This window comes from Scyliorhinus torazame, chromosome 4 (assembly GCF_047496885.1).
Source record: "Scyliorhinus torazame isolate Kashiwa2021f chromosome 4, sScyTor2.1, whole genome shotgun sequence".
Lineage (NCBI taxonomy): Eukaryota > Metazoa > Chordata > Chondrichthyes > Carcharhiniformes > Scyliorhinidae > Scyliorhinus > Scyliorhinus torazame.
In genome coordinates, this window is record NC_092710.1 from 33,475,613 (window position 1) to 33,501,389 (window position 25,777).

The 25,777-nt window shown below is 47.4% G+C and overlaps 1 protein-coding gene across 1 annotated transcript in view; it reads left to right on the forward strand.

Moving 5' to 3' along the window:
* Nucleotides 1–24,584: 24,584 nt before the first annotated feature.
* Nucleotides 24,585–25,777, forward strand: part of LOC140410178 (uncharacterized) — a 50,998-nt gene continuing 49,805 nt past the window's right edge. The window contains exon 1 of the mRNA XM_072498161.1: nucleotides 24,585–24,771. Within this exon, the coding sequence (XP_072354262.1) occupies nucleotides 24,657–24,771 (115 nt within the window). The 5' untranslated portion in view covers nucleotides 24,585–24,656. The remainder of the gene's footprint in view (nucleotides 24,772–25,777) is intronic.

Consider the following 25,777-nt stretch of genomic DNA (forward strand, 5'->3'; position numbering starts at 1 on the left):
GATCCATTCCGATCTTCATCCCCAAGGCTTTTTTATAAAACGTAGACAACAAAGAACAAAGAACAAAGAAATGTAGAGCACAGGAACAGGCCCTTCGGCCCTCCAAGCCCGTGCCGACCATGCTGCCCGACTAAACTACAATCTTCTACACTTCCTGGGTCTGTAACCCTCTATTCCCATCCTATTCATGCATTTGTCAAGATGCCCCTTCAATGTCACTATCGTCCCTGCTTCCACCACCTCCTCCGGTAGCGAGTTCCAGGCACCCACTACCCTCTGTGTAAAAAACTTGCCTCGTACATCTACTCTAAACCTTGCCCCTCTCACTTTAAACCTATGCCCCCTAGTAATTGACCCCTCTACCCTGTGGAAAAGCCTCTGACTATCCACTCTGTCTATGCCCCTCATAATTTTGTAGACCTCTATCAGGTCGCCCCTCAACCTCCGTCGTTCCAGTGAGAACAAACCCCACACACAGTTTAATCATGACATTGTCATAGTTTCATAGAATTTACAGTGCAGAAGGAGGCCATTCGGCCCATCGAGTCTGCACCGGCTCTTAGAAAGAGCACCCTACCCAAGGTCAACACCTCCACCCTATCCCCATAACCCAGTAACCCCACCCAACACTAAGGGCAATTTTGGACACTAAGGGCAATTTATCATTGCCAAACATCTAACCTGCACATCTTTGGACTGTGGGAGGAAACCGGAGCACCCGGAGGAAACCCACGCACACACGGGGAGGAAGTGCAGACTCCGCACAGACAGTGACCCAAGCCAAAATCGAACCTGGGACCCTGGACCTGTGAAGCAATTGTGCTATCCACAATGCCACCGTGTGCATGTGTGTGGGGAGGGTTGGCGGGGGGTAAGAATCCGAGAATTCCCAAACAGACACTGCAAAGAAGGAAAATTAAAGGGGTCTTGGCCTTACCAAACCTACAATACTACCACTGGGCAGCAATGGCAGAAAGAGTGAGGGGGTGGGTCCAAGAACCCGACACATATTGGGAAAAATGGAGGAGGCATCCTGTAAAGGAACGACCCTCCGGGCCCTGGCCACAGCAGTACTCCCATCCTCCTCAAGAAGATACACAACGAGCCCAGTGGTAGTGGCAACGCTGAGAGCGTGGACCTAGTTGAGACAGCACTTCGGGATAATCAAAATGTCCCTTATGGCCCCCATCTGCGGCAATCACAGACTCCGCCCAGCCATGCTGGATACCACCTTCAAAAGATGGAGGCCGAACGGGGGCACATTGACGGTCGGGGACTTCTACGTAGGGCGCAGACTGGCGACACTAGATGAACTGACGAGGAAGTGGAGGCTCGCAAAAAGACAGGAAATGAGACACCTCTAAATAAAACTCTTCCTCCGCAAAGAGACAGTGGGGTACCCCGGGGCCCCAGAAACCACACTACTAGAGGAACTGATAGGCACAAGCAACGAGAAGGGGGGGGCTATGTGGGAAAATATACAGACAGCAACTGGACAGAACTCCTCCCACAGGAGGAGACCAGACAAAAATGGGAGGACGAAGTGGGGACAGAGGTAGGATGGGTCGTCTGGAGTGAAGTACTGAGCAGGGTGAACGCCACCTTCTCCTGCACAAGGCTAAGCCTAATGCAGCTCAAAGTGGTGCACAGAGCGCACTTGACCAGAACCCAAATGAGCAGGTTCTTCCCGGAGGTGGAGGACAAATGTGAGTGGTGCCAGAGGGGCCCGGCCAACCACACCCACACGCTTTGGGCTTGCCCCAAGTTTGCTGGGTTCTGCACAGCCTTCTCGGAGGCAATGTCCGAGGTTCTGGGGGTGAGGGTGAAGCCATGCCCAATAGTGGCAATCTTTGGGGTATCGGAGCAGCCAGAGTTACACATGGGCAACGCCCTTGCTTTCGCTTCCCTAATCGCATGCCGGAGAATCCTGCTTGGCTGGCGATCGGCAGCACCACCCACAGCTGCAGACTGGCTCGCTGACCTTTCAGAATTTCTCCACCTGGAGAAGATCAAGTACACCACCCGAGGGTCAGAGGAAGGCTTTCTGGATACTTGGGGGCAGTTTTTCGGTCTGTTCCAAAACCTGTTCGAGGCCAGCAACAAGGAGTAACCTCATGAGAATTTTTTTTCAAAACACCAAGGTAGATGAGGTACCAAAAGACTGTGCAACCCGGGCGGGGGGGAGGGGGGGCGCGGAAAGAAGGCGGGCAAACCACAAGAGATGATTCCCTTCTTGCCGGAAATAAAATAAAAGCACAGCCGAAGCCAAGGGGGGTGGGCAGGCAGGGGAGGGGGCTGGGAGGGGGACAACGGGGAAGGGGGAGGAACCATAGACCGATCCAGAGGGCAATGAAATGCACGGAGGGTCAGTAAATCGAAGGACAAACTAAACCTTTCTGTATAATAGAGGAAATTAGCGCGGGCAAGAAAAATGTGATGTCTATGTATACGACTGTTTATAAATATGGGAAATGCCAATAAAAATATTTTTTAAAAAAAAGAAAATGAATGTTTGGGATGTTTGAAGTCCGGTCCCAGGGGAAGAGATTTTTTGTACTTCGATTTTTAAATTTTTTTTAAAATTTTCTATTTCAAATTTTTCCAGTTTAGCTATCTCGAGATTGAAGAAAGAAGGGAAAATGTACTGTGGTTAAGGGATGCCAAAAACAGCTGTGAAGAAAGGAGGAAACGCGGGTTTGCTGCCGAAGGAGAGGATCAGTAAAAACGCTGACAAAATGGCGGGTGCCAGACCGCGTGGTGAGGCCGCACTACTAACAGTGGAAAAGATGACCGAGGTGATTGCTATGGAGCTGGAGAGCAGTTTACAAGGCACATGGAGGCATTGAGGAAGGAGATGGCAGTCGCACTGAGATCATTGGTGGAGGAGGGAATCACCCCAGTGATGGTGGATGTGGCAAAGAGATCAGCCGAGGTAAGAGAACAAGGTGAAAAGGTGAAGGAAGTGGAGGCGGCCCTGTCGCAGCACAGCGACCACCTCACCTCAATGGGGGACGAAGCACAGAGGGTGGTGGAGGTCAACAGAGGACTACGAGCAAAGCTCGAGGACTTGGAGAACCGCTCGAGGTGGAAGAATCTGAGAATTGTGGGCTTGCCTGAAGGGGCAGAGGGCTCAAGGCCAAGTGAGCACTTTGATAAGATGCTGGCGGACGTGATGGGGAGGGAGAAGACCCCTCCCAGTATGAACTGGATCGAGCTCATCGGCCGTGAAGGCCGAAACCCAAAGTAAATGAGCCTGCCTCCATAAATACCACTTGAAGGAGAAGGTGTTAAACTGGGCGAAGCAGAAGCGGGAGGTGCAGTGGGATGGTGCTAGAGTTCGGATTTACCAGGACTTGATGGTGGAGTTGACAAAGGGATGAGTGGGGTTCACCCGAGTGAAGGCAGCATTATACAACAAGGAACTGCAATTTGGTATGGTATAAGCTGAGGGTGGCGTACAATCCCAAAGATGTTTATTTTGAAACGGTGGAGTCGGCTGAGTCGTTCATGAAGGCAGAAGGCTTGGGACAGATGTGCAGAGTGGAGCTGGAAGAGAGATTGTGGACTGTGATTGGGGAGCTGGAAAATGTATAAATGTTATAACTTTCTTTTCACTGACCTGTATTGTAACTTACTTGACTTTACATTGTGATAGAGTTTAAGTTTTTGTTTGGTTTGATTGGCAGTTTTGGGTTTTTTTGTCCTTTTGTTTTGTTGATGGTTATATGTTATTTTATTGAATTTTATGGGTTAGATTATTTTTCTTTTTCTTCTGGGACTGGGTGGGAGGAGACATCATGCCTTTTCGGTGGGGAGGGGGTGACCATCCGCGCTAGCTAACTAAAGTTGGCTAGTGAACGGAGCTGAGGTGAGAGGAGGGCTGCGCATATTGGAGCCTAATTATCAGGTTTCGACGGGCCTGCGAGGCGAGCAAGTGGGGCGGGGTGGAGGATCGATACTGGGCGAGATTCTTTCGTGGGGAAGTGCAGGGGGGGATTCTGGGAGGGGGAGGGGTTTTTATGGTAATAATGGAAAGGGACGGGTCAGGCTCATGGGGCATGACACGGTGGTATGATGATGGTGGATAAGAAGGGGGTGAGAGACCCCAGTTAGGATAGTCACATGGAACGTGAGGGGATTGGGAGGCCCAGTCAAGAGGTCAAGGGTGCTTGCGCATCTTAAAAATTTGAAGGCCGATGTAGCAATACTGCAGGAGACTCAGCTGAGGGTGAAGGATCAAGTGAGTCTTAACAAGGGCTGGGTTAGTCAGTTTCACTCTGGATTTGACTGAAGAGCTCGAGGGGTAGAGGTAATGGTCAGCAATAGGGTATGATTCCAGATGGAAAAGGTGGTTGCAGATTAGGGGGATAGGTATGTGATTGTGACAGGGGTGCTGGAGGTGAGGCTAGTGGCACTGGTAAGTGTATGTGGTCCCAATTGGGATGATGTTGGATTTGCGAAGAAGGTGTGTGGGGCCATCCCCGACTTGGACACACACGAACTGATAGTGGGGGGGGGGGAGACTGGAACTTGGTGCAGAAGCCAAGATTGGACAGGTCACAGCTGTGCTCACTGGTCCCGTCAGGGGAGCGAAGGCACTGGCTGGGCTAATGGTGGAAATGGGAGGGGTGGACCCTTGGAGGTTTCTGCACGCGCGGGAACGGGAGTACTCGTTTTTCTCAGCAGTCCATAAGGTATACTCGTGGATTGATTTTTTTCATGGTGGGGAAGGCGCTGCTGGCTGGGGTTAAAGGGTCGGAGTGCTCTGCAATTGCTGTATCAGATCGTGCTCTGCATTGGGTGGATATGGTACTGGAGAACGGGGTGGTACAGAGACAAGGGTGGAAGTTAGGTGTGGACTATTGGGGGACCGAGGGTTCTGTGACAAAATTGAAAAGGTAATCGAGGAATATGTTGGTTTTAACTGCACGGGTGAGGTGTCAAAGGCGGTTGTCTGGAAGGCTTTAAAGACGGTGTTACGGGAGGAGGTGATCTCGTTCAAGCTAGGCTAGACACAGTGGAGCGGTTGGAACGTTAGAGGGTAATAGATGAGATGCTGGAGGGAGACAGGAGGTATGCAGAAGATTGGGACCCAGCAAAGCTTTGTCCGACTATCTACCAGGAAGGCAGTGCACCATTTGAGACGAGCAAGGGGGCAGTTTACGAGCATGGAGAGAAGGCATGGCATATGTTGGCGGGTCAGCTCTGTAGGGAGCCTGCGACAAGGGAAATTGCCCAGTTGCGGGACAGGGCAGTGAAGTTGGTGGTAGCTGCAGATCAGATTGTCAAGGACATTAAGGAATTCTATGAGAGGTTGTACGGGTCAGAGCTTCTGGGGAGGCCGGAGGATGCAGGAATTTCTAGATGGGCTGGAGTGCCCGAGGAAAGGGGAGCGGGACAGGGCTTCATTAGAGGGGGCCATGGTGGAGCAGGAGATAAAAGATGCGATTGGGAGGATGCTGTCGGGGAAGGTGACAGGGCCGGATGGGTTTTCCGGTGGAATATTACAAAAAATTCAAAAATAAGCTTATAGCACTGACGGTGGGCGTGTTTCAGCAGACGATAGGGAAGAGGGTGTTACCACAAACTTCGGGGCAGGCATCGATTTCCCTGTACTTAAAAAAAAATAGGGATCCCACGGTGTGTGGGTCATATAGGCCCATATCACGTTTAAACGTGGACGCAAAGATATTGGCGAAGGTACTGGCAGGAAGGTTAGAGGACTGCCTCCTGAAGGTGACAGGTGAAGATCAGATGGGGTTTGTGAGAGGGAGGCAGCTGTTTTCTAACATTAGGAGGGTATTGAACGAGGTTATGGCACCGGCAGAGGAGAACGAAACAGACGTAGTTGTGGCATTAGACATCGAGAATGTGTTTGACTGGGTAGAATGGGGGTATTTGATGGCAGTTCTAGAGCGGTTTGGAATTAAACACAGATTTGTTGACTGGGTAACGCTATTATATAAGGAGCAAAGGGCCAGTGTCCACACAAATAACATCAGATCAGAATACTTTCCTCTCCACCGTGGAACTAGGCAGGGATGTCCTATAGACCCCATGCTGTTTGCACTCGTGATTGAGCCATTGGCCATTGCGTTAAGAAGTTCGGGAGCATGGAAAGGGATAGTGCGGGGTGGGATAGAGCATAGGGTGTCCTTATATGCCGATGACTTGTTATTATATGTGTCGGAACTGAGTGTGCCAGTAGGGGGAATACTGGAGCTGCTTCGGGTGTTTGGGTCTTTCTCGGGTTACAAATTAAATCTAGACAAGGGTGAATATTTTATGGTGTCTCGGCCAAGGTTGGGGGGCAGAGGTGGGACGGCTGCCATTCCGTAGGGCAGGTACTCACTTTAGATACCTGGGGGTGCAGGTTGCTCGGGGTTGGGGGGGGGGCGCTCCGTAGGTAGAACACTTCTAGTTTGGTGGGGAGAGTGAAAGTCGATCTGGCTAGGTGAGCTAGTCTCCCTCTGTCACTGGCGGGTCGGTACAGGCGGTTAAAACGAATGTGCTGCCGCGATTCCTATTTATTTTCCGATGCCTGTCGATTTTCCTGCCCAAGGCATTTTGTATAGAGATTGAAGGGATGATTACCTCGTTCATATGGGGAGGGAAGGTGGGCAGAATAGAACGGTGCTGCTACAGAGAGGAAGGGAGGAAGGGGGTTTGGGTCTTGCGAACCTGATGTATTATTACTGGGCGGCGAATGTGGAGAAGGTACGGCGCTGGGTCAGAGGGGTTGACTCCCAATGGGTCAGAATGGAGGAGAGTTTGGGTAGGGGGTCGACATTGAAGGTGCTAGCGACAGCGCCGCTCCCGCCTGCCCAGGGCAGATACTCAAGGAGTCTAGTAGTAATAGCTTTGTTGAGAATTTGGAGGCAGTTTCACCAGCAATTCGGGTTGGGGCAGAGTCAAGAGCAATGCCGATTCGCGGGAACCACAGATTTGAGCCAGGGAAGTGGAATGGAAATTTTCGGAGATGGGAGGAAAAAGGAATTAGGACACTAAAAGATTTGTTTCTTGGGGGGTCGTTTTGCGGGATTGAAGGAGCTGGGAGCGAAATATGGGCTGGAGCAGGGGGCAATATTTAGATACATGCAGGTTCGAGACTTTGCCAGAAAGGAGATACAGAGCTTCCCGGTGGAGCCGGCTTTCACATTGCTTGAGGAGGCGCTGACGACAGGGGGACTGGAGAAGGGGATAGTGTCAGCGGTGTATGGGGCTATTTTGGAGCAAGAGAAGGCGCCGCTGGAAGGGATCAGGGCAAAGTGGGAGGAAGAGTTGAGAGAGGGTATGGAGGAGGGGTTCTGGTGTGAGGTGTTCCGGAGGGTGAACGCCTCCACCTCATGTGCGATACTGGGGCTGATACAGCTGAAGGTGGCGTATCGAGCACACCTTACAAGGGCGAGGATGAGCCGGCTCTTTGAGGGGGTCGAAGATGTGTGGGAATTTTGCGGGGGGGAGAGGGGGCGGGTGGGGGGGGGGGGGTGTCGCCGCAAACCACGTTCATATATTTTGGTCCTGTCCAAAGATGGAGGAATACTGGAAGGAGGTTTTTAGGGTAATCTCTAAAGTGGTGCATGTGAACATGGACCCGGGCCCTCGGGAGGCCATATTCTGGCAGTCGGACCAGCCGGGGTTGGAAACGGGTGTGGAGGCAGACGTTGTAGCCTTCGCTTCGTTGATCGCCCGAAGGCGGATCCTGTAAGGGGGGAAGTCAACCTCTCCACCCTGTGCCCTGGCGTGGTGGGGGAACCTGCTGGAATTCTTGACGCTTGAAAAGGTCAAATTTGAACTAAGGGGAAGGAAATGAAAATGAAAATCGCTTATTGTCACGAGTAGGCTTCAATGAAGTTACCGTGAAAAGCCCCTAGTCGCCACATTCCGGCACCTGTTCGGGGAGGCTGGTATGGGAATTGAACCGTGCTGCTGGCCTGCCTTGGTCTGCTTTAAAAGCCAGCGATTTAGCCCAGTGTGCTAAACCAGCCCCAATGGAGGGGGTTCTACAATTCGTGGGCCCTATTCATTATGCACTTTCTTGAGTTAGATTACATCGAACATTAGGGGGTGGGTTGGGGGGAGGGGGACTGTATGTGTTAATGGTGACTATGGGTGATTCCTGATTCTTTTTTGTCATTTGTTTCTGATAACATGCAGGCTAATGTTTGGGGTTTGGTGGTAGGCTGGGATCGTTGTTATTGATATGGGGATTGGCATTACATTCGTTACTGATTATTGTTTATTGTTGGGTGTAAATTTGGGAGAAAAGGTGAAAAAGGAGGAGAATTTTTTTATTTATTTTTTAATTAATGTTATGTCTGCAAGTATAGGTCACAGACTAGGACTCCTTCGGCGACAGCGTTGAGTCATTACTACCTGAAACCTTTCGCTGAAAGACGTCATGAGCGTGATGAAATACTGTCCATTTCCATGGATGACTGCAACTTGAAGAGCACGTCAACATTGATAACCAACAGATCATTTACTGGCAATCGTTACAAAAATATTCACTGTTTCCACCACCAACGCACAATAGGAGCAGTGTGCACTATCTAAAGATGCACTGCAGGAGCTCTACAAGGGTGCTGAGCCAATCTCAGGAACACGAGTATCTGAAAGGACAAGAGGAATATATATCTGGGAAGAGCATCACATGGAAGTTGGCCTCCAAGCCATTCACCATTATAACATAGAAACAGATCACAATTGTTTCACTGTCGCAGGATGAACATCATGGAGATCAATCTCTAAAGGTTCTATTGGTGCACTTACACCAAAGGCACTGAAGTATTCTATTAGAAAGCTCACAGACATCATCTCAAGGTCTTTCCTGGATGGGCAATTACCTCTTTGAACTGAGTTGGCCAAATTATTCTCGGAGTTCTGTTCTGTTCTCTGAGCCTTCACTCACTAAGGGTTCTGCATGCACGATGATGTTAATAGGTCGTCCCTGACACAAGTACTTCAAAGCTTCATTCTTTGTACTGATTTCTGTTCTATTTCGAACTGTTGAATGACGTCTTTCTTATAACAACAGGTTCATATTCTCGACATTGTTCCTCAATATTCAGACATTATGGACCCAGGTGTCTTAAAAGTATTGATAGGCAGAGGGATCTTGGTGTACAGGTACACAGGTCATTGAAATTGACAATTCAGGTGGAGAAGGCAGTCAAGAAGGCACACGGCATGCTTGCCTTCACGACTGGGGCATTGAGTTTAAAAATTGGCAAGTCATGTGGCAGCTTTTTAAAATCTTAGTTAGACCACACTTGGAATATAGTGTTCAATTTGTGTTGGCACACTACCAGAAGGACGTGAAGGCTTTGCAGAGGGTACAGAACAGATTAACCAGGATGTTACCTGGTATATAGAGCATTAGCTATATGGATGAGATTAGAGAAACATGGTTTGTTCTCACTGGAACAATGGAGGTTGAGGTGTGACCTGATAGAAGTCTAAAAGATTATGAGGGGCATGGAGAGAGTGGATAGTCAGAAACTTTTTCCCAGGGTGGAAGAGTAAATTACTACTGGGGCCTAGGTTTAATGTCCGTTGGGCAAGTATTTTACATAGCGAGTGGTGGGAGCCTAGAACTCGTTGCTGGGGAAGGTAGTGGAAGCAGGTACGATAGTGACTTCTAAGGGGCGTCTTGACAAATACATGAATAGGATGGGAATAGATGGATATGGTCTCCCAGACGGGCAGCATGGTCGGTGCAGACTTGGAGGGCCGAAGGCCCTGTTCCTGTGCTGTAATTTGCTTTGTTCTTTTGTTCTTTGTTCTTTGTCAGCTCTTTCTTGCATTCTGTAAACTTTGGATCTCTGCATTGCGAACTTTCCTTTAAAGATGTCACTGGTGCAAAGGTGTCATTTCAAATTGATCAAAACGTCTCATCTTGCCTGCGTTCAGTTATTTTAGCACAAACAGGACCTTATCACTGCGTCATTTAAATCAACGCTCTGTTTCCTATCTGTCAGCCAACTTCTAATCCATGCCGCCAAGGACACAAATATTTGTATTTTGCTAACAAGCCTGCAAAGTGGCTCTGTAACAAATGCTTTCTGAAAGTCCAAATGCACAACATCCACTGCATTACCTTCATCCACTGCCTGTGTTAACTCATTAAATATCTCAGATAAATTTGTCAAACATGCCCTCCCCTTGACAAAGCCATGTTGACTGTCTAATATTAGCTTATTTTTCTCTATATATCATCCCATGTTATGGCCTCCATCAGTTTTCCCACAATTGATGTCAACCTGACAGTTCTGTAATTTCCTGTGTTATCCTTTGGCCCTTTTTTAAACAACGGTGTCACATTTGCAAATGGGACTAATCCTGTGTTCAGAGAGGCCTGGAAAATTTCTGCCAATGTCTCTGCAATATGCTGCTTTACCTCTCTCAACAATCTGAGATGCATCCCATCCGGGCCTGGCGACTCCACAATCTGGAGTGCTGCCAGCTTTTTTCGCACCTTTTCTTCACCTATCAATATACTGCTCAGTTGATCAACACCCACATTTCCAACTGGGCCATTGTCACCACTTTATTGTCACCCTTATGTGTCCGCGCTCCATGGAGTAATCAGTACCTCTCTTGATGCCAAATATTCGGTTTTAGAAAGAAAAATGTTGCACTAGACTATGAGGCAGAACACATCGCGACTGTGGGATGTAAAAGGATGAAAAGTATTATCATGAGCGGAAGAGTGAGGAAGAAGGCGTGATGCGTAGACCAATAGGTGTCTCCGCAAAAAGAACCGTCGCACTTGTAATTGATAATCTATGTTGGAAAAGGCTTCCGCCGCGTGTGAATGGAAGTTTAAAAAAATGCTTTTTGCGATATTGTTTTATTCAGCAAACTATCCTCTCTGTCAATTAGTTAACAGTTGGAGAAAGATTAAACGAAACATCTGTCTGAAGCAGTTGTGGAATAAAATATGTGAAAGCGCTGAATGAATTCACCTCGACTGAAGTTAAATTTAAGTTTCTTTAAAAATTAAATTGCAAACAATTACACAGCGTGTAAACTAGTATTATTTGTTATTGGATTTCAAAGGGGAGCAATGTGTGAGTACAGCAGAATTTCATAACTAAAGAAATGAAGTATTTTTATTTGATTTGATCCTAATGTGGTAGTCATATGAAAACATGATTGTTTTCCTACAGACAGTGTGTTGAATCAAGTGTGAAGAACAATGGATTTGAAGATGAAAGGAGATAAAATGATATGCAAGGAGAATTGTGATTTGATTTGTTGTTGCCTGACTGAGGACGACCAGCGGGAACAACTAAGGGTGGGAGAATGTAAAATTTGAATCAACCATGAAAAATGAAATTAAATGAAAATCACTTATTGTCACAAGTAGTCTTCAAATGAAGTTACTGTGAAAAGCCCCTAGTCGCCACATTCCGGCGCCTGTTTTTCGGGGAGGCTGGCACGGGAATCGAACCGTGCTCCTGGCCTGCCTTGGTCTGCTTTAATAACCAGCTATTGAGCCCTGTGCTAAACCAGCCCCTAAGATCAAAAGAATCTCGTACAGCGAAATCAACTGTCTTCGCAACAGCACGGTAGCATTGTGGATAGCACAATTGCTTCACAGCTCCAGGGTCCCAGGTTCGATTCCCGGCTAGGGTCACTGTCTGTACGGAGTATGCCCATTCTCCCCTTGTCTGCGTGGGTTTCCTCCGGGTGCTCCGGTTTCCACTCACAAGTCCAAAAATGTGCAGGTTAGGTGGATTGGCCGTGATAAATTGCCCCTTTGTGTCCAAAAAGGTTGGGTGGTGTCACTGGGTTACGGGGATAGGGTAGAGGTGTGGGGTTAAGTGGGGTGCTCTTTCCAAGAGCCGGTGCAGGCTCGATGGGCCTCCTTCTGCACTGTAAATTCTATGATCTTCAATTTCCACAGCAGTGTGGAACAGAGTATAAGAGGTTGCATGCTTCGCCCTGTTAACGTGACAATAGTTTTTTTATGTGGAATACTGCAGCATTTTAGCTAATAATTTCTTTGGGCTTGTTCACAGGAAGGTGTTTAATTGTTGGACTGAACATTTGGGAATGTTACAGGAGGCGGGTTGAACTGTGTAATATTAATCGTGTGTGCTTAGGTTTTATTTTTACCTTGTGAATACATATTTTACTTGCAGGTTTTAAAATCCCTAAAAAGTTTCAGCGTATCTTATTCTTGGCATCAGTAAATTTTCTGTACATGTTCAACATTTTTCATAAAATGGTATGGCTCTAATTTGGTCAGCAATTACAGATGCGTTGGTGATTATGCAGAAGACAGAGGTACAGTTGCCTTATATTGCACTTATGACTCCACAGGTGTCACAATAATGTGGACAACATTGCACGTTGACTTTATTGTTAGGATTCGGATAAAAACAACACAATGCCAGATTCTATTAAACGTTATTGGCTTTGGCTCGGCAAATGTTTCATGCAACTTACGTTATTATTTTATGCATAGGAAACGCACGAGGATGGATAGGAGTTCAACCCCACTTGGAGAATTGTGAGAATCACCGGGTTCCGTAGCTTCACGTGCAGAAAGCTGTCAATACCATAAGCAACCGTGTGGTGAAATTAATGTTTGTAACTTGGTATTGCGTCATTGTTTCATTTGCTGGTCCTGAATTAATTAGATAATAGTGGAACGTGTTGTCCGTTCACTACCCTTCAAGAGGAAATGGTTACATTCGACATTAACTCTGACTGACGGTGATGGTGATGTGCCGAGCGCATACACACCAGATGGCTCTCCTCCAGAATATAGGTAAATAGGCATTTTTGGCGAATCTAGCCCGAGAATTTCACATCACACCCTCAATCGAGAAAGGAAAGGAAGAGATCCGGCATGCCGGAAAATGGGAGGTCGAAGCAGAGGCCGAGGTGGTGGCAGCAGCGGAATAAAAGGGCACTAGCAGAAGACAAGCCTTCGGACCCATGAGATGAAGGAGCTCCGGCCACCGCAGAGAGACGTGACCAAAGGACCGAGCGTCATCTCCGCCCCCCACCTCCCCTCCAACCTGGAGGTGGATGGAGTCTGCACCGGCTCTTGGAAAGAGCACCCTACCCAAAGTCAACACCTCCACCCAACACTCCTTATGAAGGAACTAGCCACGATTAAAGAGGCAATAAAGATGGAAATCTCGATGGCGGTCAATGTGCCATAAACAGACGCTGTTAGTCACCATGCAAACAGCGATTGATGGACTGGGGAAGAGGTGGAGGCACAGGGGAAATCGACCCAGGAGCTGGAAAAGCCGTCGGCAGACCAGAGCGACAGGATTGCCGCTCTTGAGGTGGAAATCACAAGGTTGCTGGAGACCCAGGGGAGCTTGAAGGGGAATTTCAGGACCAGGATAATAGGTTCCGATCCCAGAACTTTGGATTGAGAGCCTGCCAGAGGGGATCGAAGACTGGGATCCGCTGGGCTGCGTGACCCAAATGCGGGCAACCTGGTAGGGAAGGATAGCTTATCCAAACCCCGGAGATCACACAGGCCACTTCGGCCGAAGCCCAAGGTGAGGGGACAATCCAGGGTGATTATCGCGAAACGTTATTGTTACTGGGTCGTGAGAGGATCCTGCGGTGGGCAAATCCTGCGAAGGACATCGAATCCGGGCGTATTAAGCCATGGGGCGGACTTGGCAAAATGCAAGGCCGAATTTAATCAGGCGATATTGGCGCTCTGTAGGAACTCAGCCAGGCCTTGTGCAACCTTCCAGAATAAGGAATATTAACACCTACTTCAACACCCCAGCGGAGATGGAGGAGTTTTTTCATCAAATGGGCTGGACAAGGGGCAGGCAAGGCAGCGATGAATGTGAAGCAGCGGAGAAAGGAGGGTGAGAAAGAAACATGATGGACACATGATGTGTGTGGGACTGTGCTACCATGCTTTGATCAGAAAGACCGGGTCACAGGGAAGGGTGGGTGTCAGAGGAACGCAGGGGTCGGTGACGCATAGGCAGAGGGAGAGGGCAGTCAGAAGGCGCGAGACAGGGGTAAGATAAGCCCCGGGAATGGGGCCACCACACTAGCAGGGATAGAGTACGATACCAAGGCGTTGCTGCGACACGCCTCCCGGCAGGGCAGGAACACCTGGCGTGGTTTGGGGTGGGGAAGGAACACAGGAACAGGGAGGGGAAAAGGCAGGGATGGGGACGGTGTGGCACGGAGGGGGGTAGTACGGGACCGGGGGGGAGGAGAAACACAAGTAGAACACGAAGAGATAAAGGGTTGGTTTTCAGATTCGCTTCAGCCGGTAAAGTTCAGGCTGAGGGAACACGATGAGGCTGCAAGCAACAACTTTGGAGAGTCCCTAAACAAAGGGAAAGCCCAGAGTGCAGGGGCGCACAAACGTGGCATACATTTATTTGGCGGCCATGCTGGGTGCCCCCTGGACAGAGGGAAACCCCGGAGTGCAGGGGCCCAGCCTCGCGGTGAGAACGGTAACCGTGGCCATTTTAGACGACCTCTTACAAAGGGAGACCCCAGAGTGCAGGGGCGCTTCCACCAGGTAAGAATGGTTGATGCCGCAGGACGTGGGGGCCAGACCCTCCCCCCCCCCCCCCCCCATCAGGATTATCACCTGGAATGTCTGGGGACTTAACAGACCAGTGAAGAGATCCAGAGTGTTTGCCCACTTAAGAAGTTTGAAAGCCGACATAGTTCATCTGCCCGAGAAACATCTGAGGAAGAAGGACCGACTGCGGGTAAGGAAGGGGGCTATGTGGGACAGACATATCACTCATGCTAGCGGAGAGGCCTAGGTGGGGTAGCAATACTGATTAGCAAGAGGATTATGTTTATGGTGACAAGGATGGCTAGGGACCCAGGCGGATGGTATGTCATGTTAGCGGCGTCCTGGACTGAGTAGCGGTAGCATGCTTACGGACCCAAACACGGACTTCATTAAAAAGACCATGGTGGAAATCCCGGACATCGACACACACCAACTGATCATGGGCGGGGGGGGGGGGGGGGGCGGAATTTCAAATGCACACAGTACCCACTGATGGACCGATCAAGCCCCAGAACGTGAAAAAGGCAGACATGGCTAGGGAACTGGGAACGTTCATGGAGAAGATGGGGGCAGAGGGCCCAAGGTGGCTTCCACATCCCAGTGAGAAGGAATTCAGGTTATTTTCACTGGTGCATATGGTAAACACCTTCTTTGCAGTGACCTCTTTGCAGTGGGGAAATCGGTGCTTTCAGAAATAGTCGGAGCGGAATATTCCACGATAGTCATCCTATGGGCAGCACGGTAGCATTTCAATTTCCGGTTTGGGTCACTGTCTGTGCGGAGTCTGTACGTTCTCCCTGTGTCTGCGTGCGTTTCCTCCGGGTGTTTTTATTTCCTCCCACAAGTCTCAAAAGATCTGCTGTTAGGTAATTTGGACATTCTGAATTCTCCCTCCAAGTACACGAACAGGCCCCGGAATGTGACGACTCTGGGCTCAGACAGAGTCGAATGGAAGTACCTCAGTGAGTTGGGGGCCAGGGACATAAAGTCTATGGGCATCAGGTAAAATATGGGCAAAGGAAAATCCTCCTATTTACACATGAGCCCGTGATGGGCATAGCTCAGCAATTCCACTATTAGCGAATAAGTCCTGAAGATCTGAAGTCGCAGCACATCAAATTCCTGAACTGTGGTGGACAATTGAACAATTGGCCAAGTCACTAGAAGAGAAGGCCTCACAGATGTCCCTGTCGCCAATTATGGAGGATACAAGCAAATCAATCCGGAAGGGGAGAATGAATAATTGGCAACAACCTTCAACCTTCTGCCGGGAAGAAGGTCCCCCTCGGACTCCTCCAAATGTCGAGAGCATTACAGACGCCAGTCTGCAGTATATACTACTCAGTTAATCTGGCGTCATGAACATCAGGAGACATTGGATACTGCAAATATCGTGGCCTCTGTTAATTTTCTACCAACGGCACTGAATAACCTGTGTTCCAGCACCTTCCTCACCGCTGGTCGAGTTGCTCAAGTATATCAGCAACACATGCTATCTACCCGAAATGGGAAATTGCCCAGATGTTTTGTGCTCAATAAAGTAAGGCAAATCCAACGGGATCCATGTAATCTCGAACCTCGGCAAAGTGATGGAAAAGGTTATCAGCAGTTTCATCATGCGGTATTTACTGATCCGATACAGTGAAATTCCGTTTTGGTTCCAGGAGGGATTCTCAAGTCCTGACCTAATCACAGCCTTGTTTCTAACATGGAAAGCAAAACTGAACATCAGAGGGAAGCATAAAATCCCTACAGCGCAAAAGGAGGGCATTGGGCACAACAGCTTTCCACGAACCCTCTGAGAGAAACCCTACCTAATCTGCACATTCCTGGAACTAAGGGGCTAATGTACCACGGGCAACTCCGCTGACCTGGACATCTTCGGAATGTGGGAGAAAACCGGAGCACCCGCAGCAAACCTACGCAGAGGCGGGAAGAATTTTCAAACTCCACAGGCCGAAAATGAACCCGGGTCCCTGGCGCTGTGAAGCAGCAGTGGTAACCCCTGTGTCACCGTGCTTCCCCTTGATATCAAGGTGCCATTTAATCGAGTGTAGCATCATGGATCCCTGGCAAAACTGCAAGCAACTGGAATCAGTTGTTTTCATTCCACTATGGATCATTTTTATCAAACGTCCCCCGTGTTGCAATGTATTGAATATGTTTTTAAGGTCCACGTATACCGCACCAACCCCTTTGTTTGCCTTTTAAACAAATTTTAACTATTTAGTTCCACGCGAAATCCCCATTAGAGATCCAGACAGACTCTTCCCAATGAATCCAACTTCTCCACATGAGTACAAGGTATACTCCGAATGATTATAGCAGCTCTACGTCACTGAATTTAAACTGACTCGTCGGTAATTACGGAGTTCATCCTTAGAAACGTTTTCTTTGTAGAATCGCGCAATTGTCTTTAATGTTCCAGCCCTCTAGCACCTCCAGCCTCTGAGTCTAGGGAACACTGAAAGATGATAGCCAGTGCCGGCGCAAATTCCACTCTCACGTCCTTCAATATCCTTGGATACGCCTCAAACAGTCTCGATGCATTGTTAACTTTAAGCACCGATTGTCAATACAAACGTTCCTGCTCTTCAAATTTGCAACGCTTGGTGGCAGAGGTTTGCGAACTTTGTAGCTCAGCCACGCAGCCTGGCCCTGTGTGGAAACTGTCCTTTAGATTACTAATCGGTCCCAGTATTTTTGCTACCTTGTTTACTATTGCATACCTAAGGAGCACTTTGGGATTACAGAATTTCCTCATAGCTCTTCTGCATTCTTCTAAAGTGCATTTTCAACATTCTTCTGAGTAGTTCATATTCCACTTGGTATTTCCTACCTGACGCTTTTCATAATTTTCCTGATTATTTTAATTTCAATCTCCTTTTTCATCCTGGATGTGTTTAACCGATGACCCCCCTTCTGGGGAAATTTGCCATCACTGGCAAATAAATTGCTCAAACCATTTATTTTTTGAAGGTGGCCCATTGTTCATCCACAGTTGGTTTTTTTTCCCACCAAAATTTATTTCACGTCTAGCTGTCCCAGTTCTCTTATTTTTCCCTGGAAGCTGGCTCCGCACCATTTAGTTATTCTTAGTCTCGGATTATCGTTCTCTAACATCATCCTGATCCGTGCAATGAAACACTCACTTTCTCTTCTACATACATCGTCTACTTGGCCCATTTCATTTCGAGACTCGGAGTTCATCCATCCTTGTTAGCCTGGACACATATTGCTGTCGAAAGTATTCTTGGGAAAAAAATTCAGGAACAGTTGATCCTCTCCGCATTTTACCTATGTACTGTCCATCTACATTCACGCAGTAAAAATCTCCCAATATAAATTCTTCAGGATATTCGAATCTCGCTGTAATTACGCTGCAGATTTGTTGCTTTACATCTTTCTCACTGGTTCACCATCTGTACAATACATAAAGGAATGAAATTGAATAGTTTTTGTTCCTGAGCTCTAGACAACATTATTTTCTCTTTGGCCCCTGGAATATGTTTCCAACAGCTCTGCAATGTTCTTCTTAACCAATACCGCCTCCTCTCTTTTTATTTTCATTTCCAAACTTTTCTCAACATTTTTCTTCCCAGTAATATTTAAAACCCAGCCCCGCACTTCCGCGATCCTGGACTGTGTTCTCGGCACAACGTTACATTTCCAGGTGGAAATCCGCTCCTGTTTTGATGCGCGTGCTCAGTTCGTCAAATTTTTGCCTCTTTCTATCCTGGTGCTTGGCCTCAGGCATTTAACTAGCAAATATCAATCTTTTCAACGCTGTGTCCCTTGCCGTCTCTTTACATTTCTGCACAACTCGGTGGTTCCTGTTTAATTCCGTGGGCTTTTACCCAACCGAAGTATCCTCTTACATTCATTTCACCTCTCGGTTTTCTGAAAGCATTTCAGACATCTGGAAATTTGCAGATTACTCATGTTGAAATGTTTCAATTTGCTCAGCGTCTTTGGGCTGCTTTACGGTTTTCTGAACATTGAAACCTGCGAGGGCCTGCCTTGCATGGGGAGCGTTGAAAGTACAAGCAGCATCTTCCAAATCCACGATCACTACCATCTTGAAGGACAAGAGCAGCAGATATCTGGGAGCCCCGCCACCTGGAGGTCCCCCTCCAAGTCACTCACCACCCTGACATGGAAATATATCGCCGTTCCTTCGCTGTTGCTGGTACAATATCCTGGAACTCCCTCCCTAACAGCACAGTGGGTGTACCTACAGCTGATGGACTGCAGCGGTCCAAGAAAGTGCCTCATCGCCACCTTCTGAACGGAAACTAGGTATGGGCAATGAATGTTGGCCTAATCAACGATGCTCACAGCCTTAGTAAATGACTTTTGAAAGATGACCAGGTCGTAATGAGTAAAGGTTCCAGATTTCCTTTTCACTTTGAACTACAGATGGAGGCTCCTCAACGGTTTGTTTTAGGATCGGTGCCCGACAAAAAAAAATCCAGGAGCCCTCCTCGGTCAGTCCTCGTCAAGAAGCAGTGTGCGTTGCATCGTGCTTCTCTCATGACGGCCGAGGTAGTTCTGCACCCAGCCGATGCATTTGCGTGCTATATCTTGAATATGAAGCCATGCTGGCCGCAGTACCATGTGAATTCGAAACCAAAAAGTTGGGAAGGCATTTCATTGTAATCCAATTTAGCAATTCAAAGACTTCATACCAGCTGCAATGCTCAAAAGAGGACAATAGTTCCACAGATTCATGGACAGCCATTGGATGTTCTGAGGATTCATCGCATTTCAAATGGTATGTATTTGACTGGATATTTCTGCCATTTGGAACTCTATGTAAGCCTGATATAATTGCAGCAGAAAAAGCCAGGTGACTTTAGGTATTCTTCCTTCGGGATTCTTTTAACCGTCTAAAAACTGTCTTTTTTTTTTACACCTATAGAGGAGGAGATGCTGGCGTTGCGGTTGTGGCACTGTAAGAACTTTTACAACACCAGTTAAAGTCCAAGAGGTTTGTTTGGAGTCACTTGCTTTCGGGGCGCAGCTCCTTCATCAGGTGAGTCACAGAGATAAGATGTATGTATGGATGGATGAATAGAACGATGGGTAGACAGATAGATAGACAGTGAGAGAGGGGGGTGAGGGAGGGAGAGAGAGAGATGGATGGATAGATAAATAGATAGATAGATAAAGAGATAGAGAGATAGATACATAGATAGATAGATAGACAGAGAGATAGATAAAGAGATAGATAGAGAGATAGATAGATAGATGGATAGATAGATAGAGAGAGGTGGGTGGGTGGATGGATGGGTAGATAGATAGATAGATAGATAGATAGATAGATAGATAGATAGATAGATAGATAGATAGATAGATAGATAGATACTCAGACATATAGAAAGATAGACACATAGAGAGATAGATAGATAGAGAGATAAAAATAATTGTTGGAGCAATAAACGAATGTTGGAGCCGCTTCATATACAATTTTCTGCTCTAGCCATGAGTTGCGGTGTAGCAAAGACATCTGTAGAACTTAATGTAAGGGCGGATATATGGACGTGAGGCAATTGGAAGATAGTTTCACTCTTTTGGAATTTTGCATGTGACAAAGGAGTAAAGAATCATAAGAAAAAATAAGCTTGTCGATCTATCCTTTCAACGCACGATGAAAACATTACAGAAAGCTCCGTACCTCTAGGTGTTGTCTTGGTCGTACCACAATGCTCGGGAACAATAAGGAACAATACAGAGATGTATCATCAGGCAAAGCGAAGGGCGGAGGGGTTTGCCTCCTCATCAACTCCTCCTGGTGCTTGGATGTGGCGACTCTGGCGACCTACTGCTCCCAGACCTGGAATACCTGACCGTGAAGTGCCGCCCATATTATCTTCCACGTGAGTTCACTTCAGCCATCATCATGGCGGTCTACATCCCACCCCAGGCAGAAGTGAGGAAGGCGCTGGATGAACTATACACAGTAATAAACAACTATGAAACAGAACACCCAGACCGCCTTGTTCATCGTGGCCGGAGACTTCAACAAGGCCAACCTCAAGAGTGTACTGCCAAAATTCCACCAGCACATCTCCTGTCCCACCAGATGCGACAACACTCTTGACCACTGCTACTCAAAAATCAGGGTGCTTATCGTTCCATCCCCGACCGCACTTTGGGAAATCAGACCATAAGACGGTGCTCCTTCTCCCGGCATACAAACAGAAACTCAAGCGGGAGAATCCAGCTAAGAAGGTTGTGCAGTGCTGGTCCGAGGAGACAGAAGAGCTCTTTCGTGACTGCTTAGAGACAGTGGACTGGTCCATATTTAAGAACTCAGCAACCAACTTAAATGAGTATGCCACCACTGTCGCAGACTTCATCAGCAAATGTGTGGATGACTGCATGCCAAAGAAAGCAGTACGTGCGTTCCCCAACCGGAAACCATGGCTCAATCGCGAGATTGACTCCCTACTGAAGGACAGATATGAAACGTTCAAGGGAGACGACCATGACAAGAAATCCAGGTATGACCTCCGCAAAGCCATCAGAGATGCCAAGAGAGAATATCAAACCAAGCTAGAGTCACAGACAGACTCTCGGCGGTTGTGGCAAGGACTAAACAACATAACGGGCTACAAAGTGAAGCCGAACAGTATCTCTGGCAGCAGCGCACCCCTCCCCGATGAACTCAATGCATTCTATGCTCGGTTCGAGCAGGTAACCAACAATCCGCTGTCGAATGCCCCAGCAGCCCATAGATTTACCCATACCCACCATCACAGCTTCCAAAGTCAGATTGGCCTTCCTGAAAGTGAACCCACGGAAGGCGACGGGCCCGGACGGGATCCCTGGTCGTGCACTCAGAGCCTGCGCGGACCAGCTGGCAGAGGTATTCGCAGACATCTTTAACCTGTCCCTACTCCACTCCGAGGTCCCCACCTGCTTCAAGAAGACCACCATCATACCAGTACCAAAGAAGAACCAGGCAACGTGCCTCAATGACTGCCGACCAGTGGCCCTGACTCCAGTCGTAATGAAGAGCTTCGAGAGGTTGATCATGAAGCGCATCACCTCCATACTTCCAGAACGCCTTGATCCACTGCAATTCGCATACCGCTGCAACCGGTCCACATCAGATACCATTTCCCTGGCCCTACACTCATCCCTAGAGCATCTCGAAAACAAGGACTCCTACATCAGACTCCTGTTTATTGACTACAGCTCCGCCTTGAACACCATAATCCCAGCCAAGCTCATATCAAAGCTCCAAAACCTAGGACTTGGCTCCCCACTCTGCAACTGGATCCTCGATTTTCTGACCAACAGACCACAATCAGTAAGAATGAACAACAACACCTCCTCCACAGTAGTCCTCAACACCGGCGCCCCGCAAGGCTGCGTACTTAGCCCCCTACTCTACTCCCTGTACACACACGCCTGCGTGGCAAAACGTGGTTCCAACTACATCTACAAGTTTGCTGACGATACGACCATAGTGGGCCGGATCTCGAATAACGACGAGTCTGAATACAGGAGGGAGATAGAGAATCTAGGGGAGTGGTGTAGCAACAACAATCTCTCCCTCAATGCCAGCAAAACTAAAGAGCTGGTAATTGACTTCAGGAAGCAAAGTACTGTACACACCCCTGTCAGCATCAACGGGGCCGAGGTGGAGATGGTTAGCAGTTTCAAATTCCTAGGGGTGCACATCTCCAAAAATCTGTCCTGGTCCACCCACGTCGACGCTACCACCAAGAAAGCACAACAGCGCCTATACTTCCTCAGGAAACTAAGGAAATTTGGCATGTCCACATTAACCCTTACCAACTTTTACAGATGCACCATAGAAAGCATCCTATCGGGCTGCACCACAGCCTGGTATGGCAACTGCTCGGCCCAGGACCGCAAGAAACTTCAGAGAGTCGTGAACACCGCCCAGTCTATCACACGAACCTGCCTCCCATCCATTGACTCCATCTACACCTCCCGCTGCCTGGGGAAAGCGGGCAGCATAATCAAAGATCCCTCCCACCCGGCTGACTCACTCTTCCAACTTCTTCCATCGGGCAGGAGATACAGAAGTCTGAGAACACGCACGAACAGACTCAAAAACAGCTTCTTCCCCACTGTCACCAGACTCCTAAATGACCCTCTTATGGACTGACCTCATTAACACTACACCCTGTATGCTTCATCCGATGCCAGTGCTTATGTAGTTACATTGTATATGTCGTGTTGCCCTATTATGTATTTTCTTTTGTTCCCTTTTCTTCCCATTTACTTAATGATCTGTTGCGCTACTTGCAGAAAAATACTTTTCACTGTACCTCGGTACACGTGACAATAAACAAATCCAATCCAATCCAGATAAGCCACTCAGGTGGTCAACAGAAAACCAGCAGAGCGCGTGTATTCTGTACTCGTTTATTATCAACACGATATTTGAGACACAATCTCAATTCGGCTTCTGATGTTCACGATTTAATTAGGTAGAAAATAACATCCAGCCAAATTCACATATGATATCTCTATTTTTTCCAATAGGTTTCCAGACAATCTCAAATTTTAGAAAACGGCTGGAATTCATCTATTCAGTTTGTTTTTGCATTACTTCATTTATCTCTCAGGCCGGCTCTAGTTTAAGGCGGGGCTACAGATAGACACGCTATGACGAATGGCCAGCAACGTCCATCCTAAGCAGGATCAAGTGTACGGCGAGGGAAAGACCCACACGATTGGATATTTCGCACTTGGTTTGATACACAGCTGCCGTGAGATTTATCATGAAATGTGTGGCGAGGCTACAAATGTATTAGGAAGAGTTGGAAATGGCGATGGGATTGCAAATACTGGTTAACAGAGATAATACATCCTCTCACGAGCAAAAATTCCTTCCTCATATTTACTTGCCTGATTCAATAACGATTTCACCAGATTTTGATGCATCTAAATAATAATTAGAACATTAACGATACATCCATTAGTTAACGTTGTTCTGCTTGAGGGTAGATTGACTGCCACAAGTTATTGCATAATGCTATATGCAACAACACGATGCAAATATCATTGTCAACTTGAAATCTGTTTGCTGTGATTAATTCAGAATGCTGTTGGTCAGTTGGACAGGTGTAACCGACGAATTACTGATTATATTATGGTAGTGCTTTGCTTCATTTAACTACTCGACTGATGTGTATTTTGTAATTATAAGGACAATCCAAATGCAATTATTTACGGCGGCACGGTAGCACAGTGGGGAGCACTGTTGTTTCACAGCGCCAGCGTCCCAGGTTCGCTGCCTGGATTGGGCCAGTGTCTGTCCGGAGTCTGCCCCTTCTCCACGTGTCTGCATGGGTTTCATCCGGGTGCTCCGGTTTCCTCCCACAAATGAAATTAAATGAAAATCGCTTATTGTCACAAGTAGGCTTCAAATAAAGTTACTGTGAAAAGCCGCTAGTCGCCACATTCCGACGCCTGTTCGGGGAGGCTGGTACGGGAACCGAAACATGTGCTTGTTAGGTGAATTGGACTTTCTGAATTCTCCCTCAGTGTACCCGAACAGGCGCCGGTGTGTGGCGACTGGGGGCTTTTCACAATACCTTCATTTCACAGTGACAATAATAAAGATTATTATTATTCTGAATCACTTCATTCAAAAAAGTGAACACTCGTCACATTAAAAAAATTACACTAGATTCACCGTAATTAGTCACCAGTTAACATCCTGTAATTAGCTAAATTAAAGGCTAAATAAGGTTTTGTTAAAGTTTATTTGTGATTGGGACCAGAAGGATTAATCAATTTTATTGTTAATTTGGCTTTGTCAATGGATATCAGGAGATTAGTTAAACTACTAAAATATAGCAGTATGCAATTAAATGGTTCAATAAAAATATATATAGAGCTGTGCCAGTTCCTGGATTGCAGATGAGCAGAAAAAGCGATACTGCATTGGGTGGAGGCATAGAGTGGATACTCAAGTGATGTATGCAACCTCGCACTCAGGGGATGTCGTTCACGCATGCGTGTGCTGCTCCTCCTTCTTTACGTGGCGCTATGACGATTATCGACTGGTCAGCTGTGAACCTGCGCATTCCTGGTCTGTGTGAAAGGAGTTGCGGTATTCCGAGCACAGATCATGTCGGGATTCCTCAGGCTCAGGATGATTTCAAACCCTTCAGAGAGTTTGAGTCTTTCCGTTAATGAGAACATCCTCCGCGAATGTAACTTTCTTTACACTGACCCAAAACATGGTAAGTCAGGGGGTGCAAATTTTATTAGTGCAGAAGTGAGATTATTTTCAAATCGTGCTTAAAGCAGCCACCAAGGTCACTGCCCCTTGGATGCGAAAGACAGCAACTGGCAGCTATATTTTCGTGTTTGTGAGTCACTGGGCTCTCGGGTATCACTCAGCCTGAATTAGCACTAGTTCAACTGTGTCATGTTACTTTAGGCAGTATTTTGCTAAAACGCTCTATGCTTTGCTCCAGCTATATGCATCTGTGATGTTTAAAGGGCACTGGATCTATGTGGCATTATCAGAAATAAATGGACCACAGTGGAATTTAGAATTGAAGAATGATAAGGGATGAAATGGGCGTGAGGTTGACAGAGTAAAGGGTTCGAAGTGAGAATTACGGAGTGCGGGCATAAGCATGGGTTTTGCAGTTGAGGATGTGAGCCTTAGATTTCAAAAGTGAGCGAGGGATTTGAGCTTTACGGAGTGCGGCAAAGCGACCTCACCCATAACCATAGAATGATAGTGTACCGCATCGTTCACTACATAGCCCTCAGAACTTCTCAAGTCGTGTTTCTCCGCTCATTAATACCTTTGCTGATCTTTGACAACAACTGCGATTTTGTTCTCCCACACTTTTTCCGCTGAGAGGCAAGATGTTTATATCAGCCTGGAGTACACTATAAAAATAGTAAGGTCACAACGCTCTGAGGCAGGAAATAGTAATGGCACACATCACGCAATGCGAGAATTGTCTTCACGCTAATATAATGTTTATAAATATCCTTATTTAAGGGAGTAGGCAAACATGTCGAAGTAGGTCAGAGAAGCTTTATTAAAATGATACCAGGAATGGGAGGGTTGCCTTATGAGGAAAGGTTGGAAAGGTTAGGTTTCTATCCATTGGAGTTTAGAAAAGTGAGTGGCGATTGGATCCAAACCTTTAACATCCTGAGGGCTATTGGCAAGATATTGATACGTTGCATGGGGATTGGATGTGTCCTCTTGCTGGAGAATCATGA